Below are 19,992 nucleotides of genomic sequence, written 5' to 3'. Positions count from 1 at the left end.
CTATGCAGTCAGTTCGTCAGCTATCTGAAGATGGTAGCCGGCCGCTGGTGGCCGAGCGGTTCTGGCGCTACAGTCTGGAACCGCGCGACCGCTACGGTCGCAGGTTCGAATCCTGCCTCGGTCATGGATGTGTGTGTTGTCCTTAGGTTAGTTAGGTTTAAGTAGTTCTAAGTTCTAGGGGACTTATGACCTCAGCAGTTGAGTCCCATAGTGCTCAGAGCCATTTGAACCATTTTTTTGAAGATGGTAACGTGGTCGTTTGCCGACTTACCGAGCCCGTTGGATACCGATATCCGTGTACTATTTTGTCATAAATTCCCTCTTAAGAAGTTGGAAAATCACATTTCTTCATGCTCTGTGAAATGATATTTACTGGTTGACAAACACACCTATTGGTCTTTATTTCCTATATATATATATATATATATATACATATATATACATATATATATATATATATGTGTGTGTGTGTGTGTATGTTCCACATATCCTTCTATACACTGGACTGGTTTCAGCCAAGCTTGGTACACATTTACGTTACTGTCAGGCACCAACACGTGTATTCCCAGCCTACATTCATCCACTATTTGAATATGAGAGCACTTAGTGACTTGTAACAAACTTCACACATAATTTCAAACCCATACGAAATTTTTTCTCGCTAAGAACCCCAACAATATTATGAAAGGAGAAAAGTCAATCGCTTCCTATTTTTCCGCTCGCCATTCTAACTGAATTGGCGACGCATTTTGCAGACCGTATGTGCGTACACAATTGAATGTATCTGCATATAATATCATCGTACACCACATAATTCTGGAGATATGACGTCATAAAGAACGCGATACGTGAAAAACTGCCACAACATGCATGACGTTTCGATTTATCATTTCTTTACTATTAATTCTATTCGTAATAAATTTCGCAGGCAGTATCCACATATACCGCTGAATGTGCCTACAATATTGTATCATTGTACGCAGAGATACCACTGTCATAAGAGGTGACATACCTGAAAAACTGCGGCTTTAAATTTTTAACTTCATTGCTACTAACTTTATTCGCAAAACATTTTGCAAACGGTAACCACATACGCCACTGAATGTACCCACGAAATTATATCACTGTCCGACACATAGTTGAGGAGATATGACGTCATAAACATGACGCACAAGATCAGACGCTGCGTGGAAGCACAGCTATAAATAAATACCTGCGCAACGGCAGGTTTCTCTGCTAGTACATAATAAACGTAAGCATGGTTTGTCCTCGACTGCCGCCGTAAGTCCACAACCCGCACCTGTAGCCTTATGCATTGTATGAATTGCTAGTCCTCCAACCCCCATACAAGCAAAAAGTTTCGGTTTGGAGCTGCAGGGGTTGGACTCGAAGACATGGGTGTTAAAGTAGCACATCGCGGTGGTGGACTTCTTATGGGAAGTCGGTGAACCAACTGGAGGCTGAGTGCCAAAGAGGTAAATCGATAGGGAATATTCGAGAACATGCGTGTTCCAGAACGTAATGGAATCTTCGAGGAGTTTCGAGAATGTTCTACAGTTTTCTTTACCGTTCTCGAATATTTTTCAATAATCATCTTGTGGTGCAGTTCTTCTTGTTGTCTCCGTGCTTGCTAAGAAAATGGGATGAGAAGTTCCGCCTTATGCAAGACACCTTTATTTGTTTTGTTTCACCCATACATGTTTCAGCACTTTTGTGCTATCGTCAATGGGTTCTATTTTTATTTTTAACTGTAAATTTGTTGTTAACATATTAACTTTTGCGTCGTTTACAATATTATGTAAAAGTTATATTTATAACTGGATTGGCGAAAAGTGGGTGTAATCATAAGTAACATACCTTACATGATGTAGCAGAACAGCTCAGAGTGATGTAGCAGAACAGCTACCAAACAAGTGGACAATAACATACCTTACATGATGTAGCAGAACAGCTACCAAACAAGTGGACAATAACATACCTTACATGATGTAGCAGAACAGCTACCAAACAAGTGGACAATAACATACCTTACATGATGTAGCAGAACAGCTACCAAACAAGTGGACAATAACATACCTTACATGATGTAGCAGAACAGCTACCAAACAAGTGGACAATAACATACCTTACATGATGTAGCAGAACAGCTACCAAACAAGTGGACAATAACATCATGTAATGTATGTTACTTATGATTACACCCACTTTTCGCCAATCCCGTTATAAATGTAACTTTTACATAATGTTGTAAACGACGCAAATGTTAATATGTTAACAACCAATTTACAGTTAAAAATAAAAATAGAACCCACTGACGATAGCACAAAAGTGCTGAAACGTGTATGGGCGAAACAAAAGAAAAAAGGTGTCTTGCATAAGGCGGAACTTCTCATCCCATATTTTTCAATGTTTTTAAATGTTCTCGAACGTTTTGGAATGTTCTTGGAGTCCTATAAAGAAATGCATTCTCGAGTGATCTGGTATGTTCTCAGAAAACATACGAAAATAAAGACCAATAGGTGTGTTTGTCTATATATATATATATATATATATATATATATATATATACAGGGTGGTCCATTGATCGTGACTGGGCCAAATATCCCACGAAATAAGCGTCAAACGAAAAAACTACAAAGAACGAAACTTGACTAGCTTGAAGGAGGAAACCAGATGGCTCTATGGTTGGCCCGCTAGATGGCGCTGCCATAGGTCAAACGGATATCAACTGCGTTTTTCTAAATATGAACCCCTATTTTTTATTACATATTCGTCTAGTACGTAAAGAAATATGAATGTATTCTGTGTATGAGTTCTGGGTAAACTGTAGCATTGTCTGGCAGCAGAAGACAAAATATTTTAGTACAAAACTCAAACTGATGCAGACATTTTGATTAGACTGGTGAACAGTAATATAAATGAAAATACTTTTCAGTGAACAGATGGTGCTTTTCCAGTTGTATTTACATTGCATAGAATACACTAAATTAAGCAAAGATGGGGTTTTAGGAGCTGCGAGTGCAAAAAACATACGAGAATAATAACGCTGCCGATAGCGGCAAATTTTATAGAAAATTGTAATCATATTTACATTAAGTAGACATTATGTATGTGTGTCTGTCTGTCTGTGACTGTGTCTGTGAGTGTTTGATAATTTAGGCTGCTGTTCAAAGCAGAAATGATTCTGTTTACTTTGGTGATTGTACATTTCAGCCACTTCAAGTATGTATAGTAATTCGACTTTCTATTGTATATGTAGAATGCCGATACTGTGCTATTAACGTGATCTAAAAGTTAACAGATCCAGCCACACATCTGTAGTTTTACTCCCTATCAGCTAAAGTGTATATCCGTCTTATATTAGTTGTAGACATAATCAGTTTGCTACCTCAGCCATTTCTTAGGTATATCCTGGAATAGATGTAAGTTTAATGATCAATAAATATAAATAAATACAAGCCACGCTACTAAATACATTTCCGCATCGTCACCTTTACAATCAGGATTCCCTCATCACCACTTTTGTGTACCGTGCGCCCCGATAGCTGAGTGATCAGTGCAATGGAGTGCCATGCAAAGGGGTCTGGGTTCGATTCCCGGCTGGGTTGTAGATTTTCTCCGTTCAAAGACTGGTTGTTGTAATCATCATCATCTCATCCCCATCGACACACAAGTCGCCAAAGCGGCGTCAACTCAAAAGACTTGCACCAGACGACCGGTCTACCGATGGAAGGCCCTAGCCACACGACATTTCCATTTTACTTATGTGTACCAAATACCGCACATAGTTTTATTACAGACAAATTGCCAAATTGCAGCAGACATTAAAAAACGAATACTGAAATTTTATGGTCACGATCAGAGACGCCCAACAATGACGCTTCCACATAAGATTACGACATATATTGGAAAATTAAAGAATTTACCATTCTACAAACAAGTAAAAATGCATCTCTAGAAACCCTAGATAGAAGCAGTGAAAGTAGTAGACAGGAACGTGTTCAGTCAAAACAAAAACTGTTTGCTAGGACAGCGAGAGAATGAGATTCCAAAGAAAATAGGAACTAATGGGGTGAAGAAAGAAAAGTAGAGGACAGAGAGAGGAGAGCCATAGGGAAGATCAGTAGAATGAGCCTGAAAGCACTGCCTGATTCAACAGGTTTAATCCCCAAATTAATCAGAATCCACAAGCAAACTTTGAGAGGTTGTCTAGGTTGGTTCAAATGGCTCTGAGCACTATGGGACTTAACGATTGTTTGGGTGTATCTTCTGAGTACCATTACAGGTAAAGAAAAAAAAAGTAAAGCGACGCACCACGAAGCAATTATCCGAATGACACTGAAATCACTGGAAATGATGTACATATACGGACAAACAAATTACTACACTTTCAGAAAAATTGGATGATTTAATCAAGAAAAAGAGCTTTACAATTGAGCAAGTATGGTCCTTATGCAAGCTGTTATTTGGATTGGCGTTTACTGAGAGGTTTGCTGCATGTCCTCCGAGTGGATATAGTGCAAAATTCTGTCCAAATGGAGCGTTAGATCGTTGGTTTAACAAGCACGAAGAAAGCAGTAGGATCTCTTGCTGAAATGTAAGCCCAGAACTGCTTTCCGTGAAATGCAACAAAAGGATGTACAGAATATCGTCGACGTACTGATAAGCTGTAAGGTTGCCGCAGATGACAGGCAAAGGGGTCCTGCTATGGAAAGAAATGGCACCCCTGACCATCACTGACATCACAGAGCCGTATGGCGGGATCACAAAGTGTGGGTGCCACTGCTGTCCTTGGCATCTCGAAACACGTCTTTACCCTCGGATCTCTAGTCAATGAGATATATAAATATAAAACAGTCCTCAGCGATGAGTCCCTCTTCGGATTGAGCCCCGATGATCAGCGAGGGCGTGTCTGGAGACGCTCCAACAGCGGTGGGATATCAAACCTGACTGTCGCCTTCTATACGGCCTGACAGCCAGGAGTGATGGGCTGGGACGCCATTTCATTTTCTAGCAGGACCCCCTTAGTGCCATCAGCGGCACCATTACAGCACAGCAGTACATCACAGTATTCTACACCCCATTTTGTTCCCATCATGCCAAGCCATCCTGGGCTATCATTTCAGCAAGATAATGCCCGCCCGCACACGGAGAGAGTTCTTTGTCTTCGTGCTTGCGAAGCCCTACCTTGGCCAGAAAGGTCACTCGGTCTCTCCCCAACTGAGAACGTTTGGAGCATTGTGGGCACGGCCCTCCAACCACCTCGAGATTTTGACATCTATCGCGACAATTGGACACAATTTGCCTCGACATCCTTCAGGAGGACATCCATCAACGCTGTCAGTCAATGCCAAGCCGAATAACTACTTGCATGAGGGCGAGAGGTGGATCAACGCATTACTGACTTGCTCAGTTTGCGAAGCTCTTTCTCTTGGAAAGACGACGGATCCATCCCACGTCCGGCCATTCTGATTTAAGTTGTCCGCGATTTCCCTAAATCACTCCAGGCAAATGCCGGGATGGTTTCTTTGAAAGAGCACGGCCGACTTCCTTCCCTGTCCTTCCCTAATCCAATGAGACCGATGACCTCACTGTCTGGTCTCGTCCCCCAAACAACCCCACCCCCTCTTTCTCTTGAATAAATCATCCAATTTTTCTGCTATTGTAATAATTTGTTTGCTTGCACACATACATCTACGGTTTTCCGGCGAATTCAGATTATTCCTTCGTGGTGCGTCGTGTTCTTCGTCTTAGAGCATATCTGGATGCAAGAGACCCACGGGTCCGGGGGCTCATTACAGAGTTATTTATTACATTCCGTTTGGTTTCTTGCGCCAGTTAGCTTTGTATCTGTGTTGCTGCAGAATTAGTGCGTGACAGTGAAAATGTTGACGGTTACGCTGTGTGTCTTGAGTCCTTTTACTTCCGATACCTGCTGTTGACGACAGGTACGTCCTCCTTACTCATTCCCCTCAAGTCTGCATTCAGTACTGCTCTGTTCTGTCAAGAGTTTTGTTTTTTCCGATAATGTTAGTTGTGCGTCAACACTGGCACACAGTAGTTTTTCCTGATGAAGAGTTGGCCGACGTGCGCCTCGTCTGTGTGTTCACTGAATGCAATGGAAGAGCGGCACAACGACGCTGTTCCCGCAGCGACGGTAACGGCATCACTGTGCGCTGTGTCGCCTCTGCAGTGTTGCGCCTCTGGGTTGTTGCATTACTCTGTGTTGTGTGGTGTACGTTTTGGTTACTGAATACCACAGGATTCTTCACTGTTGCGAAGCTCCTTTCACAGAACGTAAGGTACGATTGGGCGCGAAATGAAAAACGCAGTGAAAATCCGACGAAATTTTGCATAGATGTGCCGGGCAGTGGCTCTAGCGTGTCAAATCACGCCGCTCTTTTCAGTTCTGAGCGGGCAATGAGCACGTGAAGACGCCTAGAAAATAGCGCTTCCCGTGAAGTGTGAGAGCCTGCTGAGAGATTTCCATTGATGTTATGAAGCGCATATGACATAACTGTTACGTGTTTCCTCCCGATGAGACAATTCTCGGCCGCTCTTGCAGGGGCAATGAAGATGCTCTTGCAGCGTTTTCGATGGGAATTGTTTGATCCTTCACAATACAGCCTGTAATTGGCTCCACCTGAGTTTCATCTCTTGGTCACATGAACCACTGGCTATAAAAATAACATTTTGGCACAGACAGTGATCTGTAGACTAGCGTGAGCGGCGACTATATAGAGAAGTAACTTGAAGGTGTAGCTATTTGTTGCAAATAAAACATTATCGATTTTCACAGTGGTTTCTATTTCGCTACCGATCGGACCTTACTTTTCGTGGTATTCTGAGTCATATTCTTGGCATCTTATACAAACTCTGCTCTCTCTCTCTCTCTCTCTCACACACTCTCTCTCTGTCACACACACACACACACACACACATACACACACACACACACACACACACTGTAAGATGGCAAGAACTATGCCCCTTACATGAAGTCATTAAAGATCACCTAACTCACGTTGAGCGAACAGTAGGGCTGAACAAAAATGACTGACAAGGCACAATGCACCTTGTGAGGGTATAGTATGGACATATTGGAATAATTAATGTCGGGTGATGGTTTTAAAGTAATTCACACGACATGAAAACTTTGTGGAAACGAGTCGATTTACTGGACTCTAGTTTACCCCAGGGAAGCATTTAGAGTCGACCGTGGCCGGCTGGGGAACGGCAAAAGGAAGCGACAATAGGCAGCTTAGGGCGGCTCAAGCTCTGAGAAAGCAGTAACGCGATGCGGCGTCCAGCCGCCTTAAGATGAGTGACAGTAAGTGGGTGGTTGACCCCATGCTGGTGTACAGGGAAGCAGACGGAGAACTTGTACGCCTGTTGATAAATGTCCGTCTTCCCGTTTTCAGTGAAGCATGCGAGTAAGCCGCGCAAAGCTATGGTGGAGCGGTCAACAGAGGCCAAAATATGTGTGTTCGTGACTATAGCAACTTCATGCTGAATTCACGGTCCGCAGAGTCTGAAGTAAATCAGGTGAAGAGCGACAGAATGAAATACACCGGCCTCCGGTGGGAACGTAGGACTGAGGAATTTGAAGTACTTTCCTGGGAATAAGAATTCCGAAAAAATTGGTGTTTTGTGCAGACGCTAACCTTCATGTGTGGCCTGGGAGGAGCTAAATAGCAGAAGTTGAGAGGAGGGGAAATTTTGTGGGAATTTGTTCACTTCCCAGAGCAGGCATTGGTCAGCGCTGGGAAGCGACGCATAATTAACGCGACTGGCGCTGCAGTTGGCGTAAGTGATTTTGCTGGAGGGGAAACCGAGGCGAAGAGCGGACTGGCAGAAGTCTCCGTAGAGGTCTTCCATTCCGAGTTTGCCTAGAGTGCGGACGTGGCGTTCTTTACTCAGCTTGCCTGAGAAAGAGTGAGCATCTCTGTAGTTTAGGACTTAGCAAATGGAACGATTGAGCTTGGAGATAGGAAGTTTTGGTTCAGCTATGTACCGAGCAAGATAGCTAGGAGTGAACAGACGAGCGCAGCCTTGCAGCACCACGAGGTTGGCGGACGTCCGCACAACGACACCGCTCCGCCATGCTGTATTCGGTGATATTGCGCCCGCTCCGGCCACTGATTAATTTGTTGGATCACGTCGGTAAAGTTTCCACGAGGGTTTCATGGGCCGTGTATTGTCGAATTCTTCTCGCACTTCGCATTACGCCTGGGTCAGTCGATAGGAATTACTTTTGATTTATCGCGCTTTACTCCACGCAAACGCAATTTATTACCACTGCCTGTTAGGAGAGTCATGTAATGTGATGATTGAAGGTCGTGAGTTAAAATAAATCTGTGCTAATCGACTGCATCTGTTTTCAATCAAGTAGTTGAAACCCCAAGTCACTTTCTTAATTAATTTTATGTTCAACATTTGCATCTGGTGTTCAACAGCTGAATATAACATCAATGTGTACCCCCTTTAATTAAAAGGGATCAATTCTGAATGAATGAGTGTCAACACTGCCACCGTAGTTCAATCAGGAGTCACAGGGCCTTTTTACTTTCTTTGCATTATGCGACATTCGGGCAGTTTTGCACTCTCTGTTGATCTGTTAGTCAATTACCTGGGGTGAACACACACCATAACCAGATAAGTGACGGGTGGAGTGTTACAACACACACACACACACACACACACACACACACACACACAAACTAATTCGAACTCAACTTAATACCTTAACCCTGGGTTACATACCACTCGTTAAATTTACGATTCTAATACGGTATAAAACAGAAAATTCTGCAGTTAATCTGGTACTTAATATACCACTGGAGACCCAATAAATGTAATTAATTAATGTATAACCTGTAGATTATGTCTTCCGCTGACTAAATTTTTCGAGTAGTAATAATTACCCTATTGGCCATTTGTTTTACGCTTATGGGACTTAACTGCTAAGGTCATCAGTCCCTAAATTTACACACTACATCATCATCATCATCATCATCACCATCATTTAAGACTGATTATGCCTTTCAGCGTTCAGTCTGGAGCATAGCCCACTTATAAAATTCCTCCATGATCCCCTATTCAGTGCTAACATTGGTGCCAATTCTGATGTTAAACCTATTACTTCAAAATCATTCTTAACCGAAACCAGGTACCTTCTCCTTGGTCTGCCCCGACTGCTCCTACCCTCTACTGCTGAACCCATGAGTCTCTTGGGTAACATTGCTTCTTCCATGCGTGTAACATGACCCTACCATCTAAGCCTGTTCGCCCTGACTGCTACATCTATAGAGTTCATTCCCAGTTTTTCTTTGATTTCCTCATTGTGGACACCCTCCTGCCATTGTTCGCATCTACTAGTACCTGCAATCATCCTAGCTACTTTCATATCCGTAACCTCAACCTTGTTGATAAGGTAACCTGAATCCACCCAGCTTTCGCTCCCATACAACAAAGTTGGTCGAAAGATTGAACGGTGCACAGATAGCTTAGTCTTGGTACTGACTTCCTTCTTGGAGAAGAGAGTAGATCGTAGCTGAGCGCTCACTGAATTAGCTTTGCTATACCTCGCTTCCAGTTCTTTCACTATGGTGCCATCCTGTGAGAATATGCATCCTAAGTACTTGAAACCGCCCACCTGTTCTAACTTTGTTCCTCCTATTTGGCACTTATTCCGTTTATATTTCTTTCCCATTGACATTACTTTCGTTTTGGAGATGCTAATCTTCATACCATAGTCCTTACATTTCTGATCTAACTCTGAAATACTACTTTGCAAACTTTCAATCGAATCTGCCATCACATTTAAGTCATCCGCATATGCAAGACAGCTTATTTTGTGTTCACATATCTTAATCTCATCCAGCCAGTCTGTTGTTTTCAACATATGATCCATAAATAATATGAACAACAGTGGAGACAGGTTGCAGCCTTGTCTTACCCCTGAAACTACTCTGAACCATGAACTCAATTTACCATCAACTCTAACTGCTGCCTGACTATCCATGTAAAGACCTTTAATTGCTTGCAACAGTTTGCCTCCTATTCCATACTCTCGTAGAACAGACAATAGCTTCCTCTTAGGAACCCGGTCATATGCCTTTTCTAGATCTATAAAGCATAGATACAATTCCCTGTTCCACTCATAACACTTCTCCATTATTTGCCGCAAGCTAAAGATTTGGTCCAGACAACCTCTAAGAGGCCTAAACCCACACTGATTTTCACCCAATTGGTCCTCAACTAATACTCGCACTTTCCTTTCAACAATACCTGAGAAGATTTGACCCACAACGCTGATTAAAGAGATACCTCTGTAGTTGTTACAATCTTTTCTGTTTCCATGTTTAAAGATTGGTGTGATTACTGCTTTGTCCAGTCTGATGGAACCTGTCCCGACTTCCACGCCATTTCAATTATCCTGTGTAGCCATTTAAGACCTGACATTCCACTGTATTTGATGAGTTCCGACTTAATTTCATCCACCCCAGCTGCTTTATTGCACTGCAGTCTATTGACCATTTTCTCCACTTCCTCAAATGTGATCCTATTTCCATCATCATTCCTATCCCACTCTACCTCGAAATCTGAAACATTACTGATCGTATTTTCACCTACATTGAGCAACTCTTCAAAATATTCCCTCCATCTGCCCAAGGCATCGACAGGATTCACCAGCAGTTTTCCTGACCTGTCCAAAATACTTGTCATTTCCTTCTTACCTCCCTTTCGAAGACTGCTAATTACACTCCAGAATTGTTTTCCAGCAGCTTGACCCATAGTCTCCAACCTGTTTCCAAAGTCTTCCCAAGATTTCTTCTTGGATGCTGCAATTATCTGTTTGGCTTTGTTTCTTTCTTCAACATAACTTTCTCTGTCTACCTGAGTTCTAGTATGTAGCCATTTTTGATACGCCTTCTTTCTCCTTTTACAGGCTTTCTTGACTGTGTCATTCCACCAAGCTGTTTACTTCATCCTACTTTTACACACTACTGTTCCAAGACATTCTTTAGCCACTTCTAGTACTGTGTCCCTGTACCTTGTCCAATCCTTTTCCAATGACTGCAATTGACTACATTCAACTAACTGGTACCTTTCTGAGATCACTGTTATGTACTTGTGTCTGATTTCCTTATCCTGAAGTTTCTCCACTCTTATCCTCCTACATATGGACCTGACCTCCTGCACTTTCGGCCTCACAATACCAATTTCACTGCAGATTAAATAGTGATCAGTGTCATCAAAGAATCCCCTGAATACACGTGTGTCCCTCACAGCCTTCCTGAATTCCTGATCTGTTATTATATAGTCAATGACAGATCTGGTTACCCTGCCTTCCCAAGTATATCGGTGGATGTTCTTATGTTAAAAAAGGAGTTTGTGATTACTAAGCCCATACTGGCACAGAAATCCAGGAGTTGTTTCCCGTTCCTGTTGGCCTCCATATCCTCTCCAAATTTACCCATAACCTTTTCATACCCTTCTGTTCGATTTCCAATCCTGGCTTACACACTACTTAACCTAAATTATCTTACGGACAAACACACACACCCATGCCCGAGGGAGGACTCGAACCTCCTCCGGGACCAGCCGCACAGTCCATGACTGCAGCGCCCTAGACCGCTCGGCTAATCGCGCCCGGCTACTGGCCATTCAAATTGCTACACCAAGAAGAAATGCAAATGATAAAGAGGCATTCATTGGACAAATATATTATACTAGAGCTGACATGTGATTACATTTTCACGCAATTTGGGTGCATAGATTCTGAGAAGTCAGTACCCAGAACAACCGCTTCTGGCCGTAATAACGGTCTTGATACGCATGGGCATTGAGTCAAACTGATCTTGGATGGCGTGTACAGGTACAGCTGCCCATGCAGCTTCAACACGATACCACAGTTCGTCAAGAGTAGTGTCTGGCCTATTCTGACGAGCCAGTTGCTCGGCCGCCATTGACCAGACGTTTCCAATTGGTGAAAGATCTGGAGAATGTGCTGGACAGGGCAGCAGCTGAACATTTTCTGTATCCAGAAAGGCCTGTACAGGACCTGCGACATGCGGTCGTACATTAGCCTGCTGGAATGTAGGGTTTCACTGGGATCGAATGAAGGGTAGAGCCACAGGTCGTAACACAACTGTTCAAAGTGCCGTCAATGCATACAAGAGGTGACCGAGACGTGTAACCAATGGCACCCCATACCATAACGGCGGGTGATACGCCAGTATGGCGATGAAGAATATACGCTTCCAATGTGCGTTCACCGCGATGTCGCCAAACACGGATGCGACCATCATGATGCTGTAAACAGAACCTGGATTCATCCGAAACAATGACGTTTTGTCATTCGTGCACCCAGGTTCGTCGTTAAGTACACCGTCGCAGGTGCTCCTGTCTGTGATGCAGCGTCAAGGGTAACCGCAACCATGGTCTCCGAGCTGATAGTCCATGCTGCTGCAAACGTCGTCGAACTGTTCGTGCAGATGGTTATTGTCTAGCAAACGTCCCCATCTGTTGACTCAGGGATCAAGACGTGGCAGCACGATCCGTTACAGCCATGCGGATAAGATGCCTGTCATCTCGACTGCTAGTGATACGAGGCCGTTGGGATCCAGCACGGCGTTCCGTGTTACCCGCCTGAACCCACCGATTCCATATTCTGCTAACAGTCATTGGATCACGACCAACGCGAGCAGCACTGTCGCAATACGATAAACCGCAATCGCGATAGGCTACAATCCGACCTTTATCAAAGTCGGAAACATGGTACGCATTTCTCCTCCTTACACTAGGCATCACAACAACGTTTCACCAGGCGACGCCGGTCAACTGCTGTTTGCGTATGAGAAATCGGTTGGAAACTTTCCTCATGTCAGCACGTTGTAGGTGTCGCCACCGGCGCCATCCTTGTGTGAATGCTCTGAAAAGCTGATCGTTTGAATGTCACAGCATCTTCTTCCTGTCGGTTAAATTTCGCATCTGTAGCACGTCATCGTCGTGGTGTAGCAATTTTAATGGCCAGTAGTGTACAATGGTTTAGTAGCAATGTACATCTTCTCCTCTTTAGCGTTCTAGTGTTAACAATAACTACAACTTTCATGTAAAATTTGCTACTGTTATCAACTTCATTATTCTTACATGTTCTTTGCATCTGTTAACTCCTAATACCACATCTTTGCTTAGTTCAGGATATAGTGTGTGATGTAAACAGGACTGGAGAAGGAGCCCCTGACCACTGAAATGGATTTGCGTTTATATTATTCCTCTCCTACGCACTTAAAACGCTCATAATTTTGAGCTTTTTTTGTCGTCTTCTGCCAGACTTTTACCCAAAAGTTGTACATATAATACATCCATGCCTTATCAACTGACATAAATCTACCAGGTGATGTGATCTCCTGACGTGCATAGCAGAAAGCATAATTTATAAATGCGGCAGGTTACAGAAATTGGTATTTTCAATTGATATTCGTAATAGTGGTGGAAAAACTCGCCTAAAATATTAACATTTAATAAAATATAAAATTTGCTACTGTTGGCAGCATCATTATTCTTACATGTTCTTTGAATTTATTAGCTCCTAATACCACATCTTTGCTTAGTTCCGGATATAGTGTTTGATCTAAACAGGACTGAAAAAGGAGCCTTTGACCACTGAAAGGGATTTGCATGTATATATTACTCCTCACCTACGTAGCTCAAACGTTCATGATTTTGAGCTTATTTTTTTGGTCGTGTACTGCCAAACCTTTACCCAAAAGTCGTACGTACAATACGTCCATGCCTTATCAACTGACATAAATCTACCAGCTGATGTAATCTCCTGAACTACATAGTAGAAAGTATAATTTAACAAATGTAAAAGGTTACAGAAATTTGTATTTTAAATTGCTATTCGTAATAGTGATAGTAAAGCTCACCTAAAATATTAACATTTAAAAATAAGAAATCCCCAAGTTCTTCTCATATTGCATGGGAGGACAAAACATCTGGATAATATTACCTAAAGGAGGACAAGTCTTCGTCATAAAGAGGGAGCCATGGAGTGCAAACATTGTAGGTGAACACAGAGTTTGGAACATACACTACAAATATTTAAGGATGTTCGGTGCAAGTACCACTCTGAGACGAAGAGATTAGCACAGACGAGAAATATCAAGCTGCCACAAAGCAGATGAAGGAAAAAAAATTGACAGAGTTAAGAAACGATAGCAAGGTGAACAATGCGACACTGATGCTTCAATTATTGTCTGTCATGTTGTGATGGTGACGGAGAAGACTACAGACAAAGTATTTGGACCTGTATGTGCGAGTGGAGAAGATTTTACATGAAATTGTGAGGTGTGTGTGTGTGTGTGTGTGTGTGTGTGTGTGTGTGTGTGTGTGTGTGTAACAAGGTGTGGGGGGTCGGAGGCAGGGTGGATATATGGTAGACCGGGGGCAGGCTCCTTTTAACAAGGCAGCAAACAAAGCCTCCACATAAAAGCTTTGACAAGGCACAACCATAGAATCATGTTCCTATGTTTGTTCCTCTGTACCTGCCTAATTCTAAGTGTTTATAGATCCAAGGGAGAAACAAAAATGGCGTCCTAGGGATCAGAGCATGGAATGTCAGCTTCCTTAATCGGGTAGGTAGATAGAAAATTTAAAAAGAAAAATGGATAGGTTAAAGTTAGATATAATGGGAATTAGTGAAGTTCGGTAACAGGAGGAACAAAACTTCTAGCCAGGTGAATATAGGGTTATAAATACAAAATATAAGGGTAATACGCAAGTAGGTTTAATAATGAATAAAAAATAGGAACGTGGATAAGCTACTATGCAGAGAATAGTAAACGCATTATTATAGCCAAGATAGACACGAAGCTCACGCCTACCACACTAGTACACGTTTATATCGAAATTAGTTTCGCAGCTGATGAAGAGCCTGAAGAAATGTATGATGCGATAAAAGGAATTATTCCGATAGTTAAGGGGGACGAAAAATTAATAGTCATGGGGGACTGGAATTCGATAGTAGGAAAAGGAAGAGAAAGAAAAGTAATAGGTGAATATGGACTGGGTGTAAGGAATGAAAGAGGAAGCCACCTGGTAGAAATTTGCACAGAGCACAATTTAATCATAGCTAACACTTGGTTTAAGAATCCTGAAAGAAGATTGTATACGTGGAAGAGGCCTGGAGACACTGGGAGGTTTCAGATAGATTGTATAATGGTAAGACAGAGATTTAGGGACCAGGTTTTAAATTTTAAGACATTTCCAGGGGCAAATGTAGACTCTGATCCTAATTTACTGGTTATGAACTGTACATTAAAACCGAAGAAACCGCAAAAAGGTAGAAATTTAAGAAGATGGGAGCTGGATAAATTGAAAGAACTAGAGGTTGTAGAGAGTTTCAGAGAGATCATTAGGGAACGATTGACAAGAACAGGGGAAAGAAATACAAAGAAGAAGAATGGGTAGTTTTGAGAGATGAAATAGTGAAGGCAGCAGAGGATCAAGTAGGCAAAAAAACGAGGGCTAGTAAAAATGTTTGGGTAACAGAAGCGATATTGAATTTGATTGATGAAAGTAGAAAATATAGAAATGGAGTAAATGATGCAGGCAAAAAGGAATACAAACGTCTCATAAATGAGATCGACAGGAAGTGAAAAATGGCTAAGCAGGGAAGGCTAGAGAAAAAATGTAAGGATGTAGGGGCATATATCACTCGGTGTAAGGTAGATACTGCCTACAGGAAAATTAAAGAGACTTTTGGAGAAAAGAGAACCACCTGTATGAATATCAAGAGTTCAGATGGAAAACCAGTGCCAAGTAAAGAGGGGAAAGCAGAAAGATGGAAGGAGTATATAGAGGGTGTATACAAGGGCGATGTACTTGAGAGGAATATTATGGAAATGGAAGAGGACGTGGATGAGGATGAAATGGGAGATATGACACCGCGTGAAAAAATTGACAGAGCACTGAAAGACCTGAGTCGAAATAAGGCCCAGGGCGTAGACAGCATTTCATTAGAACTACTTATAGCCTTGGGTGAGCCAGCCATGGTGAGCAAGATGTATGAGACAGGTGAAATACCCCCGACTTCGATAAGAATATAATAATGCGAATCCCAAAGAAAGCACGTGTTGACAGATGTGAAAATTACCGAACTATCAGTTTAATATGCCACGGTTGCAAAATACAAACACAAATTCTTTACAAACGAATGGAAAAACGTAGAAGCCGGCCTCGGAGAAGATGTGTTAGGTTCTATAGAAATGATGGAACACGGGGAGCAATACTGACCTTATGACTTCCCAAAGAAGATATGTTAAGAAAAGGCAAACCTACGTTTCTAGCATTTGTAGACTTAGAGGAAGCTTTTGACAGTATAGACTGGAATACCCTCTTTCAAATTCTAAAGATGGCGGGGATAAAATACAGGGAGCGAAAGGCTATCTACAATTTGTACAGAAACCAAATGGCAGTTATAAGAGTCGAGGGACATGAAAGGGAAGCAGTGGTTGGGAAGGGAGTGAGAGAGGGTTGTAGCCTTTCCCTGATGCTATTCAATCTGTATATGGAGCAAGCAGTAAAGGAAACAAAAGAAAAGTTCGGAGTGGGTATTAAAATCCATGGAGAAGAAATAAAATGGCTCTGAGCACTATGGGACTCAACTTCTGAGGTCATCAATCCCCTGGAACTTAGAACTACTTAAACCTAACTAACCTAAGGACATCACACACATCCATGCCCGAGGCAGGATTCGAACCTGCGACCGTAGCGGTCCCGCGGTTCCAGACTGTAGCGCCTAGAGCCGCACGGCCACTCCGGCCGGCAAGAAATAAAAGCTTCGAGGTTTGCCAACGACATTATAATTCTGTCAGAAACTGTAAAGGACCTGGAAGAGCAGTTGAAAGGAACGGACAGTGGCTTGAAAGGAGGATTAAGATGAACATCAACAAATGCAAAACAAGGATAACGGAATGTAGTCGAATTAAATCAGGTGACACTGAGGGAATTAGATTAGGAAATGAGACACTTAGATGAGTTTTGTTATCTGGGAAGCAAATAACTGATGATGGTAGAAAGGATACAAAATGTAGACTGGATATGGCAAGGAAAGCGGTTTTGAAGAAGAGAAATTTGTTAACATTGAATACAGATATAAGTGTCGCGAAGTCCTTTCTGAAAGTATTTGTATGGATTGTAACTATGTATGGAAGTGAAAAATGGACGATAAATAGTTTAGACAAGAAGAGAATAGAAGCTTTCTAAATGTGGTGCTACAGAAGAATGTTGACGATTAGATGGGTAGATCACGTAACTAATGAGGAGGTTGTGTATAGAATTGGGGAGAAGAGGAATTTGTTTCACAACTTGGCTCTAAGATTGAATCGGTTCGTAGGACACGTTGTGAGGCATCAAGGGATCACCAATTTAGTGAGGGAGGGAGGGAGACCAAGAGATCAGAAAGATGTAGGCTGCAGTAGTTACTCAGAGATGAAGAGGCTGGCACAGGATAGAGTGGCTTGGAGATCTGCATCAAACCAGTCTCTGAACTGAAGACCACAACAACAACATGGATCCAAGATCAACCACAATAGTTTTCTGTAATCCTCATCGTCCTAAACCTGGTTCTAGTGAGAGCCTTTTAGATTGCACTCCACAGCACTCCTCCATCGATCGCGTTCCAAAGCTTGCTGTCACTCAGCACGTGAAAAAATTGAATATTTAATGGAAAAAAGCAAGAAATTAATGTGTTGCGCATATTCACGTTATTTATTGCGTAACATTTTATTTTATTCCCTTAAGCTGACCAAAGAATGCATGTACAGCGATTTTCCTCATCTTAAATAGTTGTCAAATGCTTTCAAAGCTACATTTTTGAATTACAGAGAACAGAGCGAAAAAAAAGTTTCTAGAACCGGTTTGAATGAAAGTGTAAGTGCATAAATATTAAAAGCTAATATTTTTGAGAACGAATGAAACAGTTGGTAACAAAAAATGGTTTCTTCTCTTTGTTTTTGTAAAAGTTTAAACGTAAAAACTGTCTTTTTGCAGTCGCTTTGTGTGAGACGTCTGCTGATGGGGATTACATTGAAGAATATGTGTATACCTACAGTAGCGACATCTGATGAATTTGCAGCACAAAAATTTTGTGGCTACTGTACGGCAGTTTGTTTTAAACAGTAGTACTGCTGACAAGATGACTCTTGCATATGCTGTTATTTACATGTATTTGACGATGCTGGTGCTGACTTCGTGTTTATCATTTGACGATGCCACTATGGTACTATATTAGGACATGTTTTTATAAAACAGGTATGCCTCTTCATATTTAAAGCACACAAATGCATATGTATGTCATTAGTACTTGTCATTGTGCTTATTTTATTGTTTTAAGCTGTAGGCAATCTACTAGCGTATTTGTGTATTTTTCCCATATTTTGCTGCAGATCTGAAGATGGCCATTGTAAACTGAAACCGGTAGTCTGTTGGCAAAAACATTTGTGACTATAGACGTGAAGTAAAAGAAATTTATTGTATATTCGGGGTCATTGTTTCATTCGCAACAGTGTCGTAGCTTGTAGAACTTGCCAGGGTAGCTGAGAGTGCTAACGTGCTACTTCCTGGACTCAGGTAGACGCGCCGGCCCCGGATCGAATCCGCCCGAAGGATTAACGACGAGGGCCGATGTGCCGGCCAGCTTGGATGTGGTTTTTAGGCGATTTTCCACATCCCACTAGGTGAATACCGGGCTGGTCCCCATGTTCAGCCTCAGTTACATCTGAACACTTTCGCACAATTCCACGGATTACACTCGACGCAGACAGTTAGGGTACACCACTAATCCCGTCCCCCGGGGGGGGGGGGGGGCGGCAGGAAGGGCATCCGGCCACTCCTTAAACATTAACCTGCCAAATCCGATTAATGATGGCTGACCCTGCGTAACTGCGGGACAAGGCTCAAGCGATAGATAGTGTCGTAGCTTGTAGGGAATATATCTTCATACGTCCTATAACACTAATACTTCTAATAAATAAAATGCAGTCTTACATCAGAAGAACATCAACAACAGGTAATACCACTGGATCTAACGTTGTCATCAAATTAAATACTACTGCATAGCCTGGAAAGAGCAGTGAGTAGTGTGTGCCTAGTGAGCCGAGGTGGCTTGTGGCGCCCCACCTGGAGAATGTAGAAGAGCGTGACGCCGTTGGACTGTGCCCGCGGGCGGGCGCCCCTGGAGTCTCGTTGGTAGCGGCGCCGCATCTCCAGCAGGAGGGCGAGCAGCAGCTGCATGCGGCCGCGCTGCCCCATGAACGACCAGATCTGCAAGGCAGCCCACACTCGGGTGAGACTAGCACGTCTAGTGATAGGCTACTGCACAACACCGGCACAGGTCCCTGTACCGCGTCTGATCAGCTTCCCAATCTGCACTACTGGTGTCGTCATGGAAAACACATACGTAAGTTATATGAAAGCGTGGTGACATTTCTTTTGTACGAGGGTTATTCCAAAAGTAAGGTCCGATTGATTGCCAAATTGAAACCACAGTGAACATCAGAAATGTTTTACTTGTAACAATTAGCTACACCTTTCAGCTACTTCTCTACGTAGTCGCCGTTCTGACTTAGACTTTTGTCATAGCGTTGTACCAACTTTTCAATAGCCTCATCATAGAAGGCAGCCGCCAGTGCTTTCCGCCAATTCTCCACGCTGGCCTACACCTCGTTGTCTGTGTCAAAATGTTGTCGTCAAAGACAGCGGTTCATGTGACCAGAGATGAAACTCAGGGGGAGACAATTGCGGACTGTATTGTGGGTAATCTAACATTTCCATTTGAAAACGATGCAGGAGCATCTTCATTGCCCCTGCAGAATGCGTCTGAGAATTGTCGTGAAGACGAAACAGCACGACAGTTATGTAATGTTGGCTGCATAGCTTCAGGCGAAATTTCTCACCAGGCCCTCGTACTTGGCGGCAGAC

General features: G+C 42.6%; 1 protein-coding gene across 1 annotated transcript in view; it reads right to left on the bottom strand.

Moving 5' to 3' along the window:
- The window catches only part of LOC126484688 (putative odorant receptor 71a), a 218,683-nt gene that overhangs the window by 71,699 nt on the left and 126,992 nt on the right, over nt 1-19,992 (bottom strand). The window contains exon 2 of the mRNA XM_050108283.1: nt 19,192-19,335. Within this exon, the coding sequence (XP_049964240.1) occupies nt 19,192-19,335 (144 nt within the window). The remainder of the gene's footprint in view (nt 1-19,191; nt 19,336-19,992) is intronic.

Source organism: Schistocerca serialis, chromosome 6, assembly GCF_023864345.2.
Source record: "Schistocerca serialis cubense isolate TAMUIC-IGC-003099 chromosome 6, iqSchSeri2.2, whole genome shotgun sequence".
NCBI classification, from domain to species: domain Eukaryota; kingdom Metazoa; phylum Arthropoda; class Insecta; order Orthoptera; family Acrididae; genus Schistocerca; species Schistocerca serialis.
This window is presented reverse-complemented; position numbering and strand designations above follow the sequence as displayed.